The sequence below is a fragment of the Halyomorpha halys genome, unplaced genomic scaffold, assembly GCF_000696795.3.
Source record: "Halyomorpha halys isolate HHAL.00 unplaced genomic scaffold, Hhal_1.1 Scaffold1329.1, whole genome shotgun sequence".
Lineage (NCBI taxonomy): Eukaryota > Metazoa > Arthropoda > Insecta > Hemiptera > Pentatomidae > Halyomorpha > Halyomorpha halys.
This window is the reverse complement of record NW_027105015.1, coordinates 307402-334984: the sequence shown is the minus strand read 5'-3', so window position 1 is coordinate 334984 and position 27583 is coordinate 307402. Positions and strand designations below refer to the sequence as shown.

At 32.8% G+C, this 27583-nt stretch overlaps 1 protein-coding gene across 7 annotated transcripts in view; it reads right to left on the bottom strand.

The window, feature by feature from the left end:
- Positions 1–27583, bottom strand: part of LOC106689314 (uncharacterized) — a 54774-nt gene that overhangs the window by 8364 nt on the left and 18827 nt on the right. For 2 of the 7 annotated variants that reach the window (XM_067047562.1, XM_014434227.2), the window contains exons 1-2: positions 8767–8896; positions 6184–6289 (exon numbers count right to left, since the gene is read on the bottom strand). In XM_067047562.1, coding sequence (XP_066903663.1) covers positions 6184–6289; positions 8767–8881 — 221 coding nt within the window. In that variant the 5' untranslated portion in view covers positions 8882–8896. Of the gene's footprint in view, positions 1–6168; positions 6290–6422; positions 6442–8766; positions 8897–27583 lie in introns of those variants that run through there. The other 5 variants (XR_010843465.1, XM_067047558.1, XR_010843466.1 and 2 more) reach the window with 4 other exon arrangements.

The following is a 27583-nucleotide window of genomic DNA, read 5'->3' as shown; positions in this document are numbered from 1 at the left end:
CAGTGTGAAACATGGGAAAATTTCGTAATTTATATTTTGTATTAATTGAGATAACCATGACTTGACCCATTGGTTTCAAAATTAACATCTTATTTACAGCGTTTATTACACCTTACTTCCCATTTACTGCAGGAGAATACACCCACTTTGATGGCTTAGTATTTTCAGCACGAGTCTCATGGTCATCTTTCATCTTTTGCCACTGTTTTGTTTTTCTCCAACCTGACAGATTTAAGGCTTTACATTTATTTTTGTTCAAGATAATTAAGGCTTTGTGTTACCCAGGGGAGGGGCTTTTTTTCTTCGATTTATTTCTTCTTCTTTCACTCAAGGCTTTGTAAAGGCTGAAAGAACCCAGCCAAGGACTCACACTGCTTTTACCTTGCACCGCTATTGTTTTCTGCAACTTTAGATACCTAAGGATTTGGTACACTGTGTACCGTAGGAGATTTTTACGGCTTTTTCCCTGCATTGCCATTTTTTTTAGAACCGGGAAGTCGTTAGGATTTATTTTTTCTGCTGTTTGAGATACTTTAATATGTCACAATTTTATTTATATTAAGCTACTATTTCAATCTTTACGGTTTCTTGATATCATTGAAAGAATAATAAGGCCTTGTAGGTTGGATCATGATGTAAACAAGTTCAACCATGTTGTTAGGTGACATTCTAGTTAGGTGAAATTCAAACTGTGAGCATAGAGCTTTTTCTTATAATCATTAAGATAAAAGTTCGTTAACAAAAAACTCAGAATCCCCAACATATTTTTAATAATTAACATTGAGTGTAAGAAATGTACCTTGAACTTATAATTCCTAAACATCAACGATGATATATTAAATTCCTTGCGTGAATTACTTATCGAACTGTAATCAATGCACTTTGAACTTTCAATCCTTAAAATATAAACAATGATATAGGACTTTTTAATTCTATCAGGTTTTGTAAAAGTTTGCCCTATTTCGGGACTATTATTTTATCCAATAATTCCGGCTTCCTTGGATTGCTACGATAATTCCTAATTCTATCTTGATCCACTACTAATACATTACTATCTACTAGCACTACAACCTTGTTGAAGTGTGGAATACTGCATTGTATATAATATTTGAATATAAAAAATACTCCATGTTTATCTCTCTCTAAAAAAAAAAAAAAGAAATAAAAAACCTAAAGTTTTATACAGTTTCTTTGAAGTAATATCAAAATTGAAAAGAACACGTTTTTACAAAATTACTATTAAATTTTAAAAGGATTACTAATCACATCCAAGTTTCAGTTATATATCATGTAAGCTTTATAGAGGAGCAAAAAAAAAAAATTATCTTTTAGTTTGCAAAGTCATTGAAATTAAAAAATTTTTTTTTTGACCGCACCCGGACCATATTCCATTCATAATTAAAGTTAAGAATACAGTTAGCGTCTAAAAAATATAGACATATTATTTACTATCAGAATAGAATTGTCAAGATCAGATCAAATACAAACTATACTTTCCATTATTGGATTCGATTGGAACATTATTGGATTCGCCTTTTTTAGAGCACATCGAGGTTATCATTTAATGCAAAAGTCGTTCTTTAACAGTCATCAGGTATGGGGTTTAATAATGCATGACTTTAGAAGATGTTTATAAAATCGATTCGCAAAAATTATTGACGCCATCAAATATTTTCTTCAATGAGTTTTAATTGAACAGGCTATAACTTTTTGACCTCAGTAATTTTTAATTATATTTTTGTTTTGAATTATTTTATTTTAAAAGTCATGAGTTACTCTCTTCAAAGTACTTACTACGTAAAGTGCAATTGACATTTTTTGTTGATAGGAGTAATAGATTTTCTCTAGGTGAATGAAAATGAATTTTCTTGATGAAAAATAAAAATAACTAATAATAATAAAAATGTATGGTGGATTAAAAATTATTGAATATATAATTATTTTAATTCTTATAGTAAATATAAAGAAGATGACAGTTACTAGAATGATGAAGACAGATGTGACTTCTAGCTCAACCTCATAGAGGGGTACGATTAGGGTACGGTTCAAACTACTTCTGTCTGGAGCGGACCTGGTCTACATTCCACCCACCGGTAGTAGCAATTACTTCACTTTAGGCCTAGGCGTTGCAACTACACCTCCACGTCTTGTCAACGGCACACTTTTCACTATGAATCATGCATAAAATTCACTCATGCCTCATTGTTATTAATGAATGAGTTCTCAGCCACTAGAAACGATTGATTTTTAATTTTTGACTATAGTATTGATATGAGAACGAAAACTCCAGTCTGCTTCTGATTGCTATAAGACCTAATGTTGATGATAAAGCTTAGTGTGCCGAGTATAAACTAGTACAGAGGTCTTTTTGATGTATACTTACATATTTTACTAATATTTAATTTAATTGTTTTTATTATTTGCAATATATTTATTCCAGGTTAATTATCCATTTTTATCATTATTTTTTATAATTATTATTTATTTACTAGCTGGGCTACTACAGCACACAAACTACAGTGGTCCTTCCTAGATACTTGTGGATGTAAAGTAAAAATCTAAGCTTATATACATTGCTTATTTTATGTTCAGTTAGATTTCAATGTGAATTTAATTACTCATCTATTTTATTGTACAATGAGTGCGCTGATTACGAACTATATGTAGTACGTAAATTGTTTAATAAAAAAATAAATTCAAATAAGGCTATCAATATAACTAATTAAGATAAGACCATAAAATTACTTTAAAACAATCATGAAAAAAAAAATTGCTAGTATCAGTAAAGGCTTATGATTCAATGAGGCTGAGCAAGATATGAAATCACTACATTGGAGATAGATGAACCATCATTGGATATATTTATCAGTAAACACGGCTTGAAAATATCAGACCGATGAACGTCGATAGAATTGAAATAGACAAAAACAAATCATTGTTACAAGTTAGATCATTTATATGAATGTACCTATAGGTATGTGTGTACTTGCACACACACACGTGTATATAAATTTTAAAGAGATGGAAATCTCGATTGTTTTAACTGATAACTCCTAATGAATCACTGCTTATGGATGATGTTCTCTTGAACTATTATCCAATTAATCTAAATAAAGAACATTTTATTGAAATAAGCTTCAAAAACAAAAAAAAATTCTACTAATTCAAATTGTGGCAGTCTTGGTACTTGTTGACAGAAGTGAAATTTTTACCCTAGACATTTGAAACTGTTTAGGACGGAAACAAAATTTTTATGATTAAAATTGTTTAGGTGGGCAAATGGCTACTCCCAATGTGTTAATGTTAAAGTTATTATATTAATAACTCACTCACTGTTGAGCGCTGCAGTCCTTGCAGGACCTGGGCCTCTTCCCCATGCCTCGCCGTTTCCAATGAGACTCCTCCAGTTTGCGATTCCAATCTCTCTCAAATCATTTAACTACCGACGCCTGGGTCTGCCTTTTTTCTTTTTTCCTCCTGGTGCACCATTTAGCATCCTTTTAGGCAGCCTACAGGGCTCCGTCCTTTCCACATGTTCTAACAATCGCAGCATGCTCTTCTTAATAGCACAGAGAATATCAGGCTCTCCATACAATTCTATTAGTTCGGCATTGCTTCTGATTCTCCATCTGCGCACTTCTTTTACGGCTCCAAAGATTTTTCTCAGGACTCTTCTCTTCCAAACCAGTAGAGCTCTTCTGTTTTCCTTGGTGAGAGTCCACGTCTCACTGCCATACATTAATACTGGCCTAATTATAACAAAAAGCTTTGCTTTCCTGGAAAGACTTTTGTATCGGAGAGGTTTTTGTTGGGCATAGAAACATCTCGCTCCTTCTAACATTCTGCCCTTAATTTCAACTTCTACATTATTATTCTCCGTCACAACTCCTCCCAGGTACTTGAATGTACTGCAGCTGTAAAACGTGTTTTCCCCCACATCCACAATATCTCTTCGCTCCTCGGTCTGTCTAGAGCTTTTCATATATTTGGTCTTTTCATAATTTATATTAAGTCCTGAATCTTGTGCTGCTCTCTTGAATTCTTCTACAGCACCGCTCAGTGCTGTTTTGGTTCTCCTTGTGATGACTACATCATCCGCATAAGCCATGAGTTGTGTGAGCCTATTGTAAATGGTGCCACCCGGATTTATCATCACATTTCTAATGCCAACTTCTAGGGCGAGGTTGAACAGTACTGGTAATAATGGATCTCCTTGCCACTGTTAACCCTAAAGCTATTTGAGATGCCCACTCGAGTTTCACCTCATAACTAGTCCTTTTTCAGGGTCATCTTTGTTAATCTTATTAACTTACTAGGTATGCCCAGCGACTGCAATGCCTTTAGTAATTTTCTTCTGTTCACACTATCATAAGCCTGTCGGAAGGCAATACGGAGGTGGTATAAGTCGACATTGTACTCGTACGTTTTCTCGATCAGACAAATGAACAGGTGGTCTGTTGTTGAGCGTCTTGGGCGAAAACCACTCTGGTATTCGCTTCTCTCCATCATCCTCCTACAAATTGCTACCGACAAGAACTGTTGTAAAGAACTTGTAAACTGTTGGCAGGAGCGCTATACCTCTGTAATATTCACATTTGAGTTTATTCCCTTTCTTATATATAGGGACTGTAATAGCTTCTCCCCAGTCAGCTGGCATTTTTTCTTCCATCCATATATCCCATATCACCTTGAAAATCAACTACCAAATGTCTTCCCCTGCGTATTTTATTAATTCTGATTTCGTGGGGCCCTGGAGACTAATTATTTTTCAGGGACCAAATTATGTCCATAATTTCTTCTCTGTCCGGTAGTACCTCCTCATCATTGTTAGATTGGTAAATTTGGTGGAAGTACATATTGCTTGCAGTTTTAGCAGGAAAACTTTTACTTGTAAGATGAGAAGCTCAAAGGAAGCTCACTCAATCGGACCGACAATGCAGGCATTGATAAGCTATCGTAATCTCCTACTACACTATACAGAAGGGCAATGCTGGACAATACTAGTTTAGTGCCCTCGCGTCTCAAAATCAATTAAAAATTCCGTTATATGTGTATATATATATATATACACATTCTTGAGCTGTAGAACGTCGGTAAAGAAGCTCCACTTGAATTAATTTTGATAATACATTTCATTTAACTTTAATAGATATAAGTAAAAATAAAAAAACACAGATACTTGTTTTAATCCTCATTGTGGTTCTTCATCAATTGCCCTATTATAAACTAAAGGTCACTAATTGATTTAAGTTAACAATGATCTTCAGCAATAAATAAAAACATCCCTTTACTTTTTTCGTCTTCACAGAACCCTTACTAATTTCCTTAATTATTATGGACACTTAGCTAACTAGCTAGTTTCCTTAGTTCTATAGTTCATTAAGGAAATAAATCAAAATATTGTGATTAATTTTATATATATAGACCTTGAATGAAATTCAAATAACTTAATAAAACACCTTTCCTTAATAAAAAAAAATTCATAGAATGAGATTTATAGTATCATGAAAATCTTTTCTGTTTTTTCTACCTTGAGTTCACATAAAATCGGTTTTGAGAGTTGGAATAATGTATTTCTTTTATTCTATCTATTCTTTATTTATTACATCCATTCGATTATTTTTTGTTTGAATAGGTCGATATAGTTTTATTAGAAATAAAAGTATATATCTAATTTTTCTTATCAATAAACAAAGAAAGATTCCGAAGCAGATCGACACTTTCTTTCCTAGTGATGTGCTTTATAAGGTCAAACGGTGGTTTATGTGCGGAAGTCCACTTTTGGGCATCACTTGGCGAACTGGTTTGCTGACTCCTTATCAATTATCGCGGAATAACTGTTTATTTTTTTTTTAGATAATGTTTATTTATATTTACTATATTATTTTGATATTAGCACAGATTCTGTCCAGTTCATTCTGTCCTCAGTAGTTTGATTGGATTAATGAATTTTTCTATAGTACAAGCTTGCAAAATTCTTGTAATCTATTAATTTAAAAATTATATACATTATAAGCTGTTTACACGTTGTATACTATTTTAAAGTTGAACTTTTGACCGTTGAGACTTATTAACTACGATCAGATTTTGTTTTTTGAATATTTATTATTACTAGTCATATCAATAAAACTTAGCAATAGTAAAAAAAAAAAATATGAAAAACAATACACATAAATTAGTAACCTCTGAAGAGCCAGAAACAGGTACCAGAAAGTAAAGGCGAAGAATACTGCAATACTGATCAGCAGCTTTCGATGCTGGACTTTCACGAACCACCGCTCATTCAAGCCTGAGGAGTAAAAAGCAGCATATCATAATAATAAAATAATAATATAAAATAGAGAAACCGTAATAATAATTTTTCTTAAGAATGAAACAAATAAAGTATATGTTTATATAATATTTATGATTTGTAAACATACCTATTTATACCTTATCTTATTTCAGGATCTAAAATTAAAACACTGTAGTTTTACATTCTCCACTATCCGAGACCACACTCAATTTTTTCAGGCAATGGTTTCTCTTAACCCATGCTGCAATTAATGTTAGATATTTTATTTAAAAACCCGGATGTACCTACTACCTAGGAATAAGCTTGGTGTACTGTAGTGAGTAACTAGCTATGACCGAGTGTACTGCAAATATGAAATAATGAAAGAAGATTGTACGGTTGACCGTAAGGAGTAGATTGTAGGAAGATAGTTCGGGTAGCGGTCAATAAAGATATCAAAATATTAAATGAAAGCTGTCTATTGTTAACCAACGTTTCGCCCCACTTTGCAGGGCATCGTCGTGGCTGTCAGATTGAAACAGAGTCATCCGCTCTGTTGTAATCTGACAGCGAAACGTTAATTAACCATAAATCGTTTTCTTTTACTACTTTGAAACTTTTATTGACCACCACCCGGACTATCTTCCTACAATGAAATAATGAAGCTCATTGAGGTTGTAACTTTTTCCAATGTTTTTTATTACGGTTAGTTACAACGGCCTCTAAGCAACATTTTTCTCGTAATTGAAAAAGAATATATTTCGTCACAACGGCTAAAATGAAATATTAAACCCTCAGCCAAAAGCTTAGCGAAATATTTCAGGACCTCAATGCTGAACTCAGATTGCCTCAACTGGATCTGACCAGCGCCGTGTTTGGAACTAAGCTTTTTAACACATTTCTAGCATTTTTTTTTACTAAAGAGTTTTAGTATTCCATAGAGCAGTGTTCTATAGCATTATAGAGCATTCTAAAAAGTTCTAAACTTTTTTGGTATTAGTAAGAAAACGGCCTTTTGGTAGAAGTAGATAAATGGCGGAACCCCTACATTATCATTTAATACAAATAGTGTCAGATGCCGTCTTTCCAGCAAAAACTAAGTAAGAGTAGAATATCTACAAAAAACCTGTGAAAAATTTAAGGTGGTAAAATTCAAAACTTTCTTAAATTAATTTGGAATGACCATATCCCAAATTATTTTGCAAAATTCCTGTTATGTGCCACTGCCGAAGATGATGAAGCAAGCGGCCAGCAAGCAGAAATGATATTGAGTTCATTTTGTGAAAAAGTGACTGAGCTACTCATATATAGCTTTTTTTTTGTATAATAGATTAAATTTTATTTTTATAAGTGTATTTTCAAATCTATAATATTTTTTTAATATTATGAAATTGATATCATATTTATATTATATTATAAATAAATTATTTATTTATAATAAATTATTTCTATTAAATTATAAACAATATTATATACATTATCATTATTTTTCTCTCATTCTTAGTAATCCTCAGATGAGATATATTTTGATGAGATATATATTGGTCCCATGATAGCTATTTCGACCGTCAAAAATGGCTGTTGAGTCAATTTTAAATTCAATTGGACCCATAATTTCTAACATTAATGATAAGATGGTGGAGTTTGGCAATTATCTTAGTTTCAGCTAACCTGGTTAGCAAAACTGTTGGCCTGGCCAGAAAAAATGTGACTTAATTACCGGAGTTTAACTAAACTCTTTAAAAATCTAAGCTGTACAAATCTTAATTTTACTGGATACTGATGTAATCGGCCTTAAAGGTGGTTTGACATCCGAGCTAACTTTACTAATCAAAACCCTATGCCAGGTGAATGCGTTCCAGCGATTTTTGGACTTATGAGATTCCCCCCACACCATTCCCCCAAGTTCCCATTTATATTCCAATTGATGTTTCAGTGGCATGAATAGTAACAAATTTTCAATTTACGAAAAACCATTACTTCCAAAGGAAGCCAATCTGAAAGTTGATATATATTTTTTAAAAAGTCCTATATGTATTTACACACCCCCAAAAATATTAAACTTAAGATTAGATCCCTTTCTGGAGTAATATGCCTTGAAAATTGAAAATTTGTTATTTTTAAAGATAGTAAAAACATTTCAAGCAAAAATAATGCCCTGTCTAACATCCTTTACTAGTCCACAATGGCCTATCTGTAATTATATCTATGTTATAAGCATTTATTTATTTCTTCAATCTTGCATCGATGGCTCTTAAAAGAATTTGAAAAATAATACAGCAATAAGCAAGATCGTATACAATAAAACAAATTGCGATTTAGCTAACAAAAATTAGTGGTGGAATAATAAAAAATATAAAACTTCATTTTACTCAAAATAATCAAATGTCAGTTGGAAAAATTTAACTTGGCACAGTTTCAATTATAAACTGAGTGTATGCAAATAAAGGTGTGTATATATATATTTCCGGTTATATCTACATATAATTTACCTTTTGATGGACCTTTGAATATAGACCCTGATGGACTAGATTGTTGCATGTAAATGCGACTCGACACCAGAACAATATACTTAACGGTCGCTGGTTTTTTAGGCTGAGTTTGCATATTATATATATATTTATCACTACAGAAAACTCAGAACAAGATGCAACGAGTACAAGGAGATATTTAGAGTGTTTGGTCCTGGGAACAGAGATTAGCTATGTTTATTTATCTTAACCAAATTTCTTCTGATCGCTTTTACGTGCGATAAACTGGTTAGAATATCTTCATGTTAGAAGTACTATTATGTAATTAACGTTATCTTTATGTCTAAGTTATTTGTTAGCAGACCCAAAAAAAAATGTCATTTTTCAAGTAGCTATTAAATCTATTAAAAATTTAGAAGCTATTCATATTTAACAGAAATGGAGATTTCAATTCATCTCTAGGATTTAGGGTCACAACAAATCTAAGATATTGTTAGTAAAATAAAGTAATTGAATTTCAAAATAGTAAAATAGAATGTGCGGATTTTAGAAATCATTATTTGCTGTTTCTCATGCACTTTGTTTTAAATAGAAATGTTTTATGATACCTTGAAGCCACTGCAGTGTTTACATCTATAAAACATCTTCAAGATGGGCTATAATAAACACTGGGTAAAGTGTTATCTATCCTTGGTATAATGTAAAATTTAGCTTGATAGAGTATTGATTAAAAATTGAACAAAAAAATGATCCATTTTATTAAAACTACACCTTCAAACCCCATCGATATGTATTTATATTTTACACAGCAAACTGATTAGTCCACTAGACAAAAATATTTTTAAAATATCTGCGAATTAGATGGGAAAAGCGGAAATACATTTTATTTTGTACACATCAAATGGAATAAGTCTTAATACAAATGATGTTTCTTAGAGAGCCTAAAATAATGATTACTTTTATACTCAGACTCTGGTTCTTTTCAACACTAAGATTCTCTAAAAAAAATTACTTTTTTAAAGTATAATAGTTCCTCTACACCCAAAGCCCCTACACTGAAAATTGTCTCTAGCCAAATTCCTCTTTATAGTTTTTCTGTAACTAAGGAATAAATTTTATATAGATGTTCTCCTTCTTTGCCAGTATTTTGATGCCGTAACCTTGATCATTCATTTTTAATCTTGTTATAGGATCTATTATTATTATTATAATTTATCTAAAGTATCTTTGGTAACATCTCAATGATTTAATTTTTTTTTAGTTAAACAAGGGAATCCATAACTGTAAGGGGTTATAAATGCTAATTTCAATCTGAAGTAAACCACTTACAGTCATTATTTAGATGAATATTAAAATGACAATTGATTTATATTTTTTTAAAAATAATTCACTGATTCTACAAGACTTTCAGAGACTAATATTTAATAGGCTGTACTTAAGTTTGTTTGACAGGAAAGATATATATATATTTTTTTTTATTATATTTATTTTATCAGGATATGAATTGAAATATAGGCTGATGGGCTATATTATTTAATATAAAAAGTGTCTTATTTGTGTAAAAAAAAAAAAAAGAAGTCTCATAGACTCATTTATTTCATGAATTATGACATAATTGCGTCAGAACTCATTAAAACTGTTAATTGTAAATACTTCTAAAAGTAACCTTACCTAAATCTCTCCTCAAAAAATCAAGAACGACTGACGGCGCCACAGGTGCTACAGCTTAACAATAGTTAAAAGTCAGTTTATATGTAAAGATACTAAGGTTAAATTTTCCAAACGGTTGTTAATTTATAAATACAAAATTACTTATTTAATTGAATATAAATTTGCTTGCATCAATATTCTTTATTTTTACAGTGTTGCACAAAAAATAAATATTAATAACGAATTCTTTGCCCCTTCTATCCCCTTCCTTCCTCGCCGAGTGAAAAGTATGTAATTTTTATTTATTGCTTATATATTGAAATCTGGATTTTTAAATTTAAAACGAGTTGATACAAAGAGCTTTTGTCTTGATAAGTATTCTAGATACATAGGATTATTGTCAGGAGGAATTCGTTCAAATTGTAAGGCACTTGAAAATATAAACACAGACATTTACCTGTATCAATAACGGTATGTTATCAGTTAGTAATCGATGGTTACGTGTTATCAATGGGCGTGATAAAATTTATTAGTACCTACTGTTGCTATAGCAGCAGGGTCGTGGCTATCGACTCCTAGCATGCAGCTCTCTTCTGCACGATCATAAATACAAAATAAATTAAAAATATAAAAAAGAAGGAAATTTATTGTTTCCGTTAGTATGTTTTAGATAATGTTTGATATATTTCCTTGCCATTCTTTAGCTAAATGCCAACTGTACATTAGAGTATTCACGCACTAGTGTCGCACTTCCTGATTAAATGTGCGTGACCATTGCGAGGTCCAGTTCTGAGCTCAGTCAATTTTATTATGGTGTCCTTAACTCTATCGTTAGTTCTTGTTAACTAGCCACTGCCAGCTGTACAGCATAATTGTAGTTTGTGCACAAATTTAAAAAAAAAAAATGCCTCAAAACTAGCCATGGCTATATAAAGATGTGATCTATCACCCCTCATATAACCACCAAAAGCACTCAGAAGGGTTAGATATCCACTCAGTTCTTCCAACACAAGCATTGATTACCGACTATAACATTTTCTGCCACAGTAGTGACAGAAGTAGTTGCCAGAAGGTAGGAGTCCAGTGCCTTACCAACTCGATACTTTTCCACACTATATGTAATCACATATAATAGTTAAGATGATAATTGATGTAACCAGATAACAGCAGCGAAAATTAACACAATTAATCTTAAATTACCGATGAAATTTAATTAATGATAAACTCTGTAAATAAATACACCTTTAGTTATCAGGCAAAAAATTGCGGAACAGACTCTAAACGACATAAGATAAGTCTTTAAAACACACATATACGGCCAGATTTAACATAGCGTACTGTACTATACCAAAAGCGATGCAAGTCGAAAATCAGTTTTTTTTTTGTCATGACCATTTAAGACTCTAGTAGATATCTCTCTTTAAATAATCAAAATTATATCAATCTAACTTAAACAAAAGGTTTACCAACCTTAGTGCACTTGTATTTATCTTACTATTTTAAACCTATCGCTCTCTATTGCATTACCATTCACTATGGTTGGTAAACTCGTTTTTGAGTTGTGCCATTTTATGACTATAGTCGTATGCATTACAGACCCTATTCCCATCAAATGAGGATACGAAGTATTATGATTATCTTAGCAGCATCTATGGTTCTTCAAGGAACAGAGAGTAATGGAGTAGCTATAAGAATAGGAACACAGTAAAAATTTTAATGAAGCTAATATTGTCAGAGTCATTACATTAAGAAGCGTAAAGAGTCCGTTCACTTGGCAAGAATAGTGGATAGAGCAATAGTGTTAGGCGTCCCGGAACAGCAAGTAAAGAAATCCTTTTGCGTTAGTAATTGAATAACGCATCCAATCCTTTCAGTCTTAAGTCCTTCGAGCAATAGTCAGTGCCCTATATTATGTGTTACATAATATTATATGTTATTGTATGAAGTATGCCTTCAACCACATTGTAAGACACACTTCACTTTTGGTTGGCTGGTTGGGTTTGAGTGGACTGTATAATTGAAAAATGAAACATGATTAATTGTAATAAAATTCTATTGTTTTATGTTACAAGAGGTGTAGGGGGTGATCGAAACAAAACATTATGATTAGTTTGTTAATAGAATTTTGTATGACTGGGCTATGGAAATTGTAGATCTAACATTGAGGTGGTTGATGATGATGTGGATGTTAACTATTGCTATGTGGACTTACTTCTTTCTTCTTTCTTCCTCTCGCATCTCCAAGCCTCTCCTCTCTCTGCTGCTGGGAACCACTCAAGTAATTCTACTCACTCATGTAGATATTAATGATCAGTGAACAAAAATAAAGGATGGACGCTTCTCTGGTTGAAGACAAGATGGCTATCTCACCCCCACACCGGGTTGCTTCTCTTGCCACCAAGAGCGCTGGAGGAGGCAAGCTTTTGATGCTGGCCACATTGGCGCTACTGGTCCTATACATGGAAGCCTTTCTGATTCAACCTTTCCGTTGCCGTAGGTTACCGGAACAGTTATAAACAAGACTCTTCATTGCCTCAACATTCCGTTTGTTCTTATCCTCATACCTTTCAAAGTCTCGCACCGCCAACAAAACCTCACTCTTCACACTAATCCTCTGGTACGATTCCTATCCAGCTCCAACTATCCTTACAATTAGAATAATTGTAATAACTCTATTTTCTTTAACAATATTCTTTTCCGATATTATCACCAATAATCCAAAATAGTGTTTGATGTTTTCGATTATGGTCGACAAAATATACATTACGTTTATATTATCTTATATAATTCCCGCTTGTAGATTTTTATTTGATCGTTTTTATTTATTTTTTTCTCGTCTTAAATCATTAATAAACTGCTTGCTTAATTTGTCCAATTTGAGGAGTCTTTTATTTTTTAAATTTTTAATAAAAATAAATCATTTATTTTAATCTTCAATTATAACAATTACAGCTTCCAAACACTAAGCTCAGGTGTTAATAAAACGGATAAGATAGTACAGTGGATCTGGCTAATCCAAACAAGCCCTTTAAAAAGATTAAACTATAATAAGATTGAAGATCTGATTTTATCTATGTAGTACATATTTACTTCAATAATTCAATAAACCATATTATTAATACCCTACGTGCTAATGCTTAATGATCTAGTTAAAATACCAACGCTTTTAATTTAAAATAAAAACAAATCTATGTATACAAATTCGGAAGCATATTTGTTTTCTCAATTTCTTTTTCAGCGGATATAATTAATCTTTTAATTAAATCTTCTGTGTGAAATTGTATAGTTGATGCAATGGTTGTTTACACTATTAAAAAAGCAATTTTTTTTTAAGTTTTCTTAATTCGTATTACATTCCTTACTGCGTTTTCCCTTGAATGTATTCATGTTTATTTTTGCGATATTTCCGACGTCACTGTGATTTAATTTACATAACAACTATTTAAAATTTGTTTTTCTATTGATATTTTTCTTCAGATCGTTATAAATTCCAATCCTGAATTAAATTAGTATTTAGCAATAGTTATAGTACCATAATTTAATTTAGGATTTTTTTTCTTGGCTTTTTTGATACATTAAATTTTATTCCGTATCTTGTGATTTATATTGACTTTTTTTATGGAATATATCTGATTTTTTCCCCGTATATTCGATGCACTATCTGTATCTGCTATGAAACCCAGATAATGCCAAACTTTAAACAGGCAATAAATCTTTTATAAGTTTTAAATCAGGATTAGTGTAAAAAATAAAGATTCAATATTTCTTCTATGGGAATTATAATCCATTTCCAGAAATTCGTATATGGATAATACCAAATAACGAGCATTTTTTAATTTTAATTTTTGTTAACTCCGTAAATTCCTACCTCCTATATACTTTCTCATTATTCATTTCTTTCTCACTGACAGATTATTTAATGTAAACCACAATGGTTCCTATTCATCTCTCTTCTTTCACTCCACTGGTGTTCCTAAGAGTAGTATCCTCGGTCTCATCCTCTACACAATCTATACAGCTGACATTCCAACCAATCCTAACACTATCCTCACCATGTATGCCGATGGCACGTGTGTGCTCGCTGTTAATAATAACCCTTTAGTTGCATATCAAAAATCTTCACTCCCATATCACAGCCCTCGAAGAATGGTGTCATAATTGGAGGATTAAAATAAATTCCAACAAATCCCATCAAATTACCTTTGCCCTACGTCGTAAACCTACTGACTGCCCTGCAGTATACTTCAATAATGTCACCCTTACCCCTGTAGAACTGATCCGCTACCTTGGACTACATCTGGACAAACGACTAACCTGGAATCCTCACACAAGACTGAAATGACAGGAAGTGACAGGCACTTCGATTTCGACTATTACAGCACTTACTAGACAAACGGTTCAAACTTCCAATTCATTACAAAAGACTGATTTACATGACAATCATAAGGCCCATCTGGACATACGGCGTAGAGCTTTGGAGGTCCACTAAACCTTCGAATTCCTCTCGTACCAATCCTTACAATCCAAATTCCTTCGTAAAATCCTAAATGCTCCCTACTTTGTCACAAATAAAATCATTCACAAAGACCTTAATGTTCCATTTGTAACCGATCTAGCCCGAACCAGATATCAATCCTTCCATTACAAACACCCTAACCACTCAAACCCATTAGTTTCTAATCTTGCTTCCTTTTTTATTCCGGACAATCCTCCGAGGCGTCTGAAAAGAAGATGGCCTCGAGACCTTATATTGTCAAAATGTTTTTAGAGTGTTACCAATTGGTAGTTTCTCTACATGCTTGTACCATACTGTTATGATTTCCTCAAATTTACTTGATGTATATTATGTACAGTTGTAAATATCAATAAATAAATTTTAATCTACTCTTGCTTCCTCTTTTATTTTGGACAATCCTCCGAGGCGTCTGAAAAGAAGATGGCCTCGAGACCTTATATTGTAAAAATGTTTTTAGAGTGCTACCAATGGATATTTTCTCTACATGCTTGTACCATACGGTCATGATTTCCTCAAATTCACTTTATGTATATTATGTACAGTTGTAAATATCAATAAATAAATTAAAAAAAAAATTTTTGTTATAAATTTCTATTTTGTTGCAAAAATTCATTGAAAAATAAAAGTAAGATAAAAAGTTCTTAATGTTCTTAGTTAAGATCTCAACTAAACTAGATTGCAAAATATACTTTAAAAAATTCCAATTTGAAAGTGTTTTGTCATATTACTAGCCAAAAGATGTTATTACTGTGAGGCCATAAACAAAAACGACAGTGGTAAAATGAACTTTAGAAAACACTTAATATTTAATTACTATCCAATTATTACTTTTTAGATTTAATTCCATATGGATAACGATCATTAATCATAAAATGTTAACTTTTTGTTTTTAACAAAATGAAAATAACTTATCATAAAGTAGACAAAGCCATAGACCTAAATGTAAGATTTATTAAACTGAGAAACTTACTACATAAACAAGTTACCACTAGTTTACACTACATTTGAAAAGTTAACAGATGACTGAAATTGTTATGATAAAAGATATAACACTAACTATATTAATAATGAAATTATCAATATCTAAAGAGGTATTTAGTAAAGAATACCAAACATGATATCATATGATATAGAATATCATATCATAACTTTAAAAAGCCGCATTTAAAGGTAATTCAAAACTGACTAACCAAACCTACGCAAGGTTAGCAATGCTATATCCTACCCTTAATATAACATACACATTAAAACCAAAAGCAGCTATTCTTATTTTAAAAATGATTCTCAGGCCACTGCTGATGTACGGCAGTGAAATCTATGGAGTGGCATCCTTTACGAAAAGGAAAAAATTACAATTATTCCAAAAAAATGTTCGAAGAATCGCAGTGGATGCTTCTTGGTTTGTATGAAATAGCCAATTGCATTGTGAATTAAAAATAGAAACAATATAGGATTACATAAAAAAAAAAAAAACGGTTCATGCAATCCACTCCCAGTTACCGACAGTTATAGGAGCAGTGATCTACAACTTGGGAAACCAACCCAACCTCAAACCGAAGACTGACGCCCAGGCTGCTGCAGGACATTCTGTTATAAATTCTATATTTGACAATCCTATTATTGACATTACTTCAATTTTATTTTTTATTTTCGTCCTTTTTTCAAATTAATTTGTTGTTTCTTCTCCATTAAAGGGCAATTGTTACTTTTGTTATGTCTACGAATCCCGTCATTTTTTACTAACATTACTTTTCTCTTTTATTAAGAATTATTATTTTTATTTATTTATAACGTTGTGTATAGTTAGGGGTGACTTTTGTAAGATACTATACCTCCCCCATAATCAATTGTTAAAAAAAATGTAACCGTTATATTAACCATGTAAGACCCATTAGGACGAATTTTTTGGTAATGTGCAATAATTTGCTTCAAAATTGTTAAGCACAGATGAATATCGAAAGCTACGATATGCATAAATAAACAAATATTACTCTCCGTAAATTATTTTCAATCTGTGAAATATTCCTCCTTTAGTCAATTATCAAGTTCAGTCACAGTTTATATTTATCTAGCGTCATTACAACTATGATGAGAGATGGTTAATAATTCCAAATAAACAAAATTAAATGTATTTTAGAGAAAGGAATTTTGAAAATTTGGTATTTTATTATTATTTCGATCCTGGGTGATAAGCATATAATTTATGACTCAGTTATACAGAACACATGGCAACCTCTGTTATGAATGATGGAGTAGAATAAGTGTAACAAGACGTAATTAGGCTAAGGGTCAAAGTGGGGACATGGTCAATGAGGCAGCAGGCTGACATGTCAAAGCGGTAATGTATTATTACTATCTCCATGGAGTCTTTATATTGCAATACAAATTAGGAATGAATATAGAAAATTAAAAAAGCGGTGATTTACTATATTAAGTAGAAAAATCCATGGGCAAATCTAAATTCACAGCGCTTTATATATCCATGACTATATATACATATAGAGTCAAGAAAAAAGTTATATATATTTGTTTTATATTAATTGCTATGAGTGAGAAATCAGAAGATTGAAATAATAATTACCAGAAAGATCTTGAGTAGGAAATTAAAATGGAAAAATGTATCTATGCTGGAAAACATTTCTCCCTTTGCCAATGGAAAAGCGATAAATGCAATATTAACTAAGAGATCCTGTTTTTTATGAAAGCAAACAAAAGTGCATTAACTTAGATTAATCAAAATATGGACAGATAAAATGTCATACTTCACTGTACTAGTATCATAAGCATTGATTAGACAATGGGAAAACGAAACTTTTCGGTAGTTGTGAGAAACGGGCATTTATAGTAATTGATTTTATTTATTTTTTTCCCGATAGAGAAAAATTTAAATGAACTTCTGAATATATACGATGATAAAAGTAAAGGGGTAGGTAGGTTTGTAATAAGTTCTATTAACATTTTATTGCACGTAACTCATATATAAATATTGTAGTCAATCGAGCGTGAGCGCGTGCTCTAAGAATCTACTTTATTTTCATCTTTTGCACCTTTGAAAACTTTTAAATCGGCCCTAATATGACAGAAATGCGAAAGGTTTAGATATATGATACGCAAGTGCGCGATCTTAAAATCGATTTCATAATCATTTTCTACACACACTAAAATTAATAAAGTAGAGATCCACATTGTTACAATAAATCCATACGGGATATAGAAATCTAAAGCATTTTCATCCCCTTTTTGGAACGGAGGCGGATCACTACAGGCCCATCAGTTTGTTGCTTCATCTCGGCAAGGTTTACGAAAAGATCATTCTTAATTACCTTCGGGAATTCTGCGATGAACACTCTGTAATTCCTTTTGAACAGACCGGCTTCCAAGCTCGCATCACCTAATGAAACTCCAGACTGAGGTAAATACCACCTTCAACCGAAATGAGGCAACGGCCATGATATCCATCGACTGCACAAAGGCATTCGACTCCGTGTCTCACGGCATTCTATGTCGTAAGCTCGTGGATCTAGAGTGCCCGGAACAGCTCTATAGTGTGATCGCCTCATTTCTAATTATTAAGCGACGACACATCAAATTTTTCGATTCACTTCAGTACTGTACGAATCCGTTAACACCTGCCCCCCCTCCGGTGCGTTGGCAACACACTACGTAAGGTCACGTAGTATTAGGATTAAGTTTTTATTAGATTTAAGTTTGTTAAATTCAGAAATAATGTGTGCCCCAACACATTATACACTTTTATAAATACTGACAACAAAAATAATACACTCCAAAGGACTCCGTAGAATGTAGATGTTCTACAGTAAAAGGAGAAAGTTCATTGTTTATAAATACGCCATTAAAATTTTGTAGGGGTTTTGGGAAAAAAAAAAAAAATCTCCTTTACAATTATCATTTGATTTCAGCAATTTCAAACTACGGTAATTTATGAGTAATTGTAATTGAAATTACATTTATCCAAAAAATGATTTCCTTTAATAAGAAATGCCTGAATAAAAAAAAAAAATATTGTATTCAGAATAGTACGAAATAAAAAAAAAAGTACTAAATGCTGAGTACGGTTACTATACGTTTACTCAACAGTTAAGTGAGTATCGATTATAAATATTCGTAATTGAAATGGTTTGAGTCCCGACTACATTACTCGTATTCACCTAGAAATCTTTTAAGTACGAGTATTCCTTGTTACTGGAACGTTTTGATTAGGGGTACGTAGTTCTACTCGGCTAATGAGTACTCTTGGTCATTTTGCCCAGCTCAAGCTACCGAGATCCGTAATTTGATAATTTCACAGCTGATCAATCCAGTAATTCATGCTTAACCCTCCCAACAACTTTATATCCCCATTACGATATCAGTGATGAGATCACTTCTATTAAATTTACCGAATGTAGACACACAATTTGACTTTCTTTGGTAGCATCGCATGGACTCAATACCTCGAGACTACCGCTGTGAAAAACGTAAATAAGATGGGGATAGTTTTTCAATTGGAGATGAATCTGCCGAAATATTAAAAAAGTCGAGTACTTAAAATTTGTGCAATATGAAGAGACTGAATTATTTAGACCAAGAATACAATATTTTGGTTTAAAATTTTAGCGGAGATTCCAAAATTAACAACTAAAATTTTCTTCTCAAAGAAGAAAATAGTCATTTAAATACACATTATTAAAGCATAATTATTAAACAGCATAAGACATCAAATATTGAGTGGAGGGAGCCTACCGGATTATTTTAGTTTGAGACACTTACTTTAGACCCAAAAAATAAAATCATCAACGATAGAGATTTTCCCAAAAGACAACGAAGGCGGTGAGGTTGTCATTGATCACTCTGAATATCTTTTGAAGATTAAATGTTATTCCGTATCTAGAATGAGTATTGAAAAGCTTTTCACACATCTGATGTCGCCTTCCGAAATTCCTTTTCTATATCTTTGTAGAGTCCCTGTGAACTCCCTTAAGTCTTTATGAACAAGTTTTACACTTTAATCCTTTGTTATGTTGAATATTACTCAAATACAGTGGATGTTAAAAATTATAGCATTAATATACGATAAAAATCTCTGAGACAAAATTTGGGAATGTAACCTTTAACTATAAATAGTTCATATTCCAATTACAAAAGTAGTCCAGCATATTTTATTTGAAACTAGGAGAGAAAACGCTCCCAATCCAAGACAGTTGTCGGGCAAGTGTCCTCAGCTAATGAATTCGTTCAGCTTCCAGATGCTGGGCCTGATGTACCATCAAATGTCGTCCTGTCCAGGTTGGAACTGCTAGTTCATAAATAACTATCACTGCATTCTTCGGTTGGCCTGCCTTGATTATCTTTTTATTTATCTTTCTTTTTGTCTCTTTTATCGACCATTATGGAAACTGGGGATCTAAGTTAGTTATCTTATTTCGGTTTCTTCAGCCTACAGAATTACTTATGTTTTTTTAATCCATTTTTTCCATTACCAGAGAGATCGAATCGTTGTTTTTTTTTTGTTAATTGAATAGGATTGATTCGTATTTTCGATAACGGTGAGCAGTGCCATCATGCCGTTTTTCAATTTCAGGCGCTTTTTAAATATTTATCGATTTAACTATCTTACAGTTTCCTCTTCCCGTTTTAAGCTAATATTTCAAAAGTGATATAGGACCGTCGCTCCCCGGGGGTCTTAGCGGGGCGGGTCAGGCTGCAGACATTTCATTTAAAATCAGGTAGTTGGGGCCATAAACCGCTAAAGGAATGGGAAGTAATTTGATTATTTTTTGTTGCTGGTTAATATTAATGTCCCTCGGCGGATTCATTATTGCCTACGTTTCAATTGAATTGGTGTTCCATTGTGCTTTACTATACTAATTACTTTCGCTTCAGTCCCTAAGCAGTTAAGTGCGCAATATATTTACATATAATCACCATATTGTAATATGTGACTATGTGAGGCAATGAAACTAAAGAAATATTTTTTTTCACAATGTGCACAATGCAGGGCATGGGCAGAGGGAAGATTTTTGATAATAAAGAAAATAGTTTTTTTTTAATAATTTATTTATTGTTATTTACAACTGTATACACATATATACAACAAGTAAATTTGCTGTAGGTGACCTAGTGACATGATCTAGTGAGAATCTACCCACTGATAGAACTCCAATAACATTTCTAGAGATCTTCTTTTCAGACACCTAGGAGGATTATTAGGTAGTGAAGGAGAAGCCAGGTTAGAAACAAGTGGATTTGGGTGATGGAAAAGTTTATTATGGAAGGAACGGCATCTGGTTCTGGCCAAATCGGCAACATACGGAACATTGAGGTCCTGATGGATGACTTGATTTGTGACAAAGTAAGGAGCATTGAGGATTTTACGAAGGATTTTGGACTGTAAGGATTGGATTCTGGAGGAATTTGATGGTTTAGTGGAGCCCCAAAGCTCAACTCCGTATGTCCAGATGTCCAGATAGGCCTTATAATAGTCATGTTGATCAGTCTTTTGTAATGGATTGGCAATTTAGACCGTTTGTCTAGTAAATTATGCAATAGTCGGAATATACGAGCAGTTTCTTGTCTTTTTAGTCTTGTATGAGGATGAACTTGTTTAATACAAGATTTCTTTCTAGAAACATGCTATAGTTAGGAAGGTAATGACAGGGAAAGATGGTAGCATCCAAAAAATCATCAGTGATAAGTGCAAAACTACCTTCTGTTTTCATTGATGGTAAACCTTGTTGTTAACGAAGTAAATTCAGTCGTTTCGTTTTCCATAATTTATTGTGATTATAGGTAATACAAATTAAAAAGTAATTATTGAACAGAAATAAAATGGCGGGAGTATTTTATGGAAAGCGGAATTAGATATCTTTTTTTACACAACTTTTTAGAATGGAATATACGTATGTATGTATGTGTAATGGGCTGAGGTCTGCTCCCCCCTTGTGTGTAATGGGCTGAGGTCTGCTCCCCCCTTGTGTGTAATGGGCTAAGGCCTGAGGGCTTAATCATAACCGTGATAAATTCCCGAATAGATGTGTATATTTTTGGATTTTAAAAAAGAATTTCAAATTTGCATTAACTCACTTTTGCATCTCCAAGCCTCAATCACTGAAAGGGTATACTTGAAATGTTATTTATGAGGCTGCAGACAAAACAAAGCTGAGAGAAGTGCAACAATGATTAGATCATAGTTGAGAAAAAGAGTCTGAAAGATGAATTTGTTGAAATGGTAAAATAAATAACCCAATATTCATCACTCAGAATGACTAAATTTAGGAAATTATATGATTAAACAAAAAAAAGCCATTTGTTAGCAAATAACATATTGTTATAAGGTAAGAAATAGTGCTGTCCATAAGCAATGATCATCAGAGGCATGTTAGAATCAATTATACTCCAATCAGTACTTAATCACAATGGAATCATTTCCCTTGATAATAGTGTATTATAGAATTTATTAATGAAGAAACACTCGGAAATACAAATATAGAATATATAGAAATGGGAGTATGATGGGGTATCAAAGTCTTCATAATATAGTAAAGGATTTCGAGATAATTATAACAAAGAAGTAAACTACTTTTTTTTATTTGCTAGGAGAGAAAAAAATACCAAATCCTAAAGAACTTTTAAATTCTTTCCATCAGGAACCAACTATACTATAATATACTTCTGACGATAAAGATTTACCAACTTCAGTTGGAAAATAATCCATTTGTTAAGCGAAAGAAGGTGAATTTAGCTTCTAAAATGTGTAGGAGTATTTTGTTATTAAGGTATATCCGTGGTTTGGAGCTACAACAGCCAATGTCGAAAGTCCAGATCCTCATTAACATGAACTCAAAAAGCAATCTATATCCATCGAAAGGCAACATTTATCCATCCTAGTTTCTGAAAACTTCAACTACACGTATAGTTACCTGTACAAAACACGATAAATATGATTGTTTTTGCAAAAAGTTCTTTAGAATTACTGTTAATAATAGTATTTTAAATTGAAATAATTAAATAAGGGGGTGGCAAAATTTCCATCCACCTCGGGCGGCTGACACCCACGAGCATGAAGTGAAATACAGAAACAAGTTTCTGAGAACAATATATTTGCATGTAAACAGATAAGTCTTTGACAGACAACCTTACTATATTACAAATTAGAAAACCTTCAAAATAGATACTGCTTGTTGATTCTACATGTCACAGATATATTTCCATATATTTGTGACTGCTTCTGGTTCCTACACAACATTACGTTATAAAATGTTAAGCGTGAGGTTCATCAGACATAAATAATATTAAGATTATTTATTATGATTATTCGTGTTGTTAGGGTGCCACCGCAAGAGGAGTGTGCGAACGGTGAACTCTGACCTGATAGTTACTTCAGATAAATGATGAACAATTCCCGATAATGGCCACTTACAGGGAGTAAACCCTTTAGGGACGCTATGTTCATTAGATTGTGAGATATCTGCTTGATAGGACTGTTAATAATGGTATCACATTAACCATCGAGTGACATGAACAACAAATGTCCAATCTAATAAATACTTTTATGTTCTTACAAATGTTTTATTTGAGTCAATTGCCAAATATAAAATAATGAATAAAATTCCTCACAATACATATTTTTATAAAAATGGACAGTTTTATTCATGTTAACTACCTCAGACAGTCTTATATCATCTATCAAAGCGGACCTACGATAGACAAAATTCAGAACTATATAGACATGCTAAAACATCATTAAAAAAGTGTCTCCTTTCTCTGGACTCCAGGGCACTCAGGAATAGCTGGAAATGAGGCAGCGGATAAAGCGGCTGAAGAGGCTGCTACAATGAACGTTCCACGACTCCAAATTTACGAGCCGAAAGACATAAAGGCATTTTTAAGGAACAGAATCCGAAAAAGTTGGGATTCAATGTGGGCTGACGTACCACTCACCAATAAACTAAGAAATGTAAAAAAAAAAAAACACACAAAAGTGGACAAGTGCCAAAGGGGAAACAGAAGAGAAGAAGTGGTTGTTGCAACAGTAAGAATAGGACATTCCAAATTAACACACCTCCACTTAATCACAAAAGAGGACCAGCCTATATGCCAAACCTGTCATTCCCCATTATCGATAAAGCATATAATTGAAGAATGCTCATCATTTCGTCAAGCCTTCGAAAATAATAAAATTCCTCGTACAAGAGAATTGGCCCTTAAAGACTCAGCAAAATCCATAGACAAAATAATAAAATTTCTAAAAGAAACTCAACTTTATAATAAAATATAATCCACCAATACCGACCAGTGTAAAAAGGAAATAGTCTACATTCAACTATCAAATGTCAAAGACAAGAAGATAAATAAAGTAAAAAGGGTGTAATAACCTAGATGTTGATCGCCCTGAATCAAAATCTAATCTAATCTCATCTGGAGTAGCTATCGGTATTTAAATATAATTCATGATAGAAATTCAGATGTTTTCGATTTTTTTATCGCAGCATTTTCATATGATAATTTGATAAATCTCTATGGTAGTCCCTTTAAAGTGAAAGAGAATCTGCTATTCGTCAATGTTTCCTCACTGCATAGTGTAGAATAATTCTTGGATTGGCTTCCCTCATGCTACTTCTTTTGGCGACTTAAAGGGTTTTGTAGTATTTTTTCAAGTCAATCCTTAGATCTAGTGGCCCTTATAAGTTCAGCCCTAAATGAGCATCCCGTGGTCTTTAGCTCCTTTGTCAAAAACATGCGCTGGTTTCAGTCCTTCCTATCCGAACGTTCCCAGTACGTAGTGGTTTCTGATAAACCTCGACCAATGACTTGACCCCTCACCTGTGATATCCCTAAGGGTTCATCGCTATCCCCTACCCTTTTCTCTATCAACATCAATGACCATCCATATCCAACATTCCCAATACCATTTATACTCCGATGATTTCCAAATTTATCTTTCCTTTCCACCTCTGACCTATTAGTTGCTATGGAGAAGCTTCAAGAAGACTTGACTAAAATTAGTCAGTGGGCACAACAAAACAATCTTAAGTTTAATGCAGAAAAGACTAAGGAAATCGTAATAGGATCCAATCACCTCCTGAAAACTATTCCTCATATTTCAACCTTATTCCTAAATAACAATCCAATACAATTCCATCCATACGTTAAAAACATGGGTGTTACTATAGACCAAACTCTCTCCTGGAAAAACCACGTCTTCGATATTTCCCGCTGTACCTTCTCCACCCTAAAGCATTTAAATTATCTTCGTCACCTACTTCCTTTTGAAACCCGCAGGTTCCTGGTTACTTCCTTAATATTCCCCCACTTTGATTATTGCTGTGTGGTTTACGGAGGTGTTTCTGGGGATTTCGAAGCAAAATTAAAACGGTTAAATAATTGCTTTATACGATTCATCTTTAGGGTCCCTAGGGACGCCTCTGTCACCCGATTTTATGAAGAGTTGAAGTGGCCTTCTTTCGTCGTAAATATTTTTTTACTTCCTTCCTCTACTAAGTTATCCAATCCCGCCATCCATCGTACATCTCTGATATCCTTCAATTTAAATCCTCAGTGCGTTCCCGCAATACCCGCTCATGACCTTCAGACTGATATGTAGCGGCCCATCGAACCGCACCCTTTGGTAGATCTTTCCTCACCCGTTCCTCTCCCCCACGGAATTCTATTCCCTCCTTTATTCGTAATTCTAATACCCTTCCAATCTTCAAATCACGTATTTTCGACTACCTTATTTCCACCCAATTCCGGAAGAATGACAATTGGAAGTTTCAAAAAAGCTTTATATATTTTCTGTATTTTATGTCTCAGACTTTTTTTTATAGTTGTAAATATGTACATTAGCAGAAGTACCTTTTCATTTATTATTTTTTAGTTTAATTGTATATGATTTTTTTTCTTATTATTTATTATCAGAAGTCATCTTATGTTTTATGATATGACATGTGGTTCTATTTTATTTGTTATATCATTATTTTATATATTCTGTTAATTATTGTTGTTTATTTTATCTTTTCAAATTCATTGTTTTATTTTATTTTATGACTTTTTGTAATTTCATCTTTACTCTAAGACTCTAAAGCCAAATTTTGACGCCTGTATATTATTCTAAAGGAATCAATCCAAGAATAAATAAAGATTACTATAATTATTATTATTATTAACCAAATGCTGTCATGGAAACCCCATATTGCCCAAATATCTCAAGGGTTAGTAAGTACACTTAATAAGTTATTCTATCGTTACCTACATCTTCTTTCTGATGATATATCCAGGGGTCCATTTGGCACTGGAATATATCGAAGCGAATCATGTTTTTGGTATCTCGGGGTGGTCTTATGTCCTCCCTCTATCTCTAGGCAATATTTCCTCATATTACAGCTTTAACTAACCGTCAAATCTTTTTACCTATCCTACATCCTCAGTCTGCTACAATTAAAATTCTTACCCTCTCATAGATTACGAAATTCCGCTATACTGACCTGTATAATCAATCCATTCCCCAGAAGGAAAACATTCATTTTAAGCCCTTTCCACTATCCTATGGATCCCTATAGAACCCTATTCTATGGATCCCACACTTCTAATATTCACCATCAGGGTCGTGTTAAGAGAAGGAAAGAGTTCTCCTCAGGTACCAAATTTTAGAGAGCGCTACAAACCGGAAAGGAGGAATAATTAATGAAAGCCAATTAATAAAAATATGAAATTAAATAATTGAAAAATATATTAATTTGAAATAAAATTATATTTTCTTTTTATTATTAACTCCTACTCTCCTATTACAATATGAATATTTGCCTTCTAGAATTGACCAGCGTTAGACCTCCCTACTATTTCCGTTTCATGTGCCGTCACAAAATCAATTTAATCTTCTCTAATTTTTATTTATTGTAGACTTGTAAATCGTCGGTAAAGAAGTTTCATTTCAATATTCAAAAAATGCTTATTTAAAGAATCATTGAATCGTAAATCAAGCATAAATTCACAACACAGCTTCGGTTTTTCCTCCCAGTTGATCTTCAAACTTTTGGTCGAGAGGCAGTGAGTCTTTTTACTTTCAGGATTCTTACACTATAACAAGTTGTAGTAAGGTATATTTATACTTCGAAAATTATTAGGGTTTCCAATGATTCAGACATTTAATAAAAACATAAATCGGCCAATAATCTACTTAAACAAGAAAAAAAACCGTGCCCGTGTAGGCGACATATTTCCGTGACAACGTATACTCTATGCTAATCCTCTTACCCCCACCACCTCACTCTTACCCATCCCCACCACTACCTTCTCCGTTACGGGACACTTTTGCCTGCATGACTCTCAGCATCTATAATCCTCTTACCCCCACTACTACACTACTAATTACCTCCCCCACAATCTACTTCCGTTACGGGACACTTTTTCTAACATGGCATCCCGCAAAATGATTTATAAGACGTTGTCACGTCAAAAAAAAACTTATTGCAGTCTTGGGACCGGTAAAAAAAAAAAGTGAAACTTCTTGAAATGAAATAAGCTATTAAACTGTTATTAATAATTATTGTGAGTTCTCTCTAGCTTAAGACAGAAAACATTAGTTCCAGAATAATAATAATCAGAATAGAAGAGCCATTTCATTAATAAATTTTATCAGGAAAATATTTAGATTGTAATAGCAACAGGAGCTCT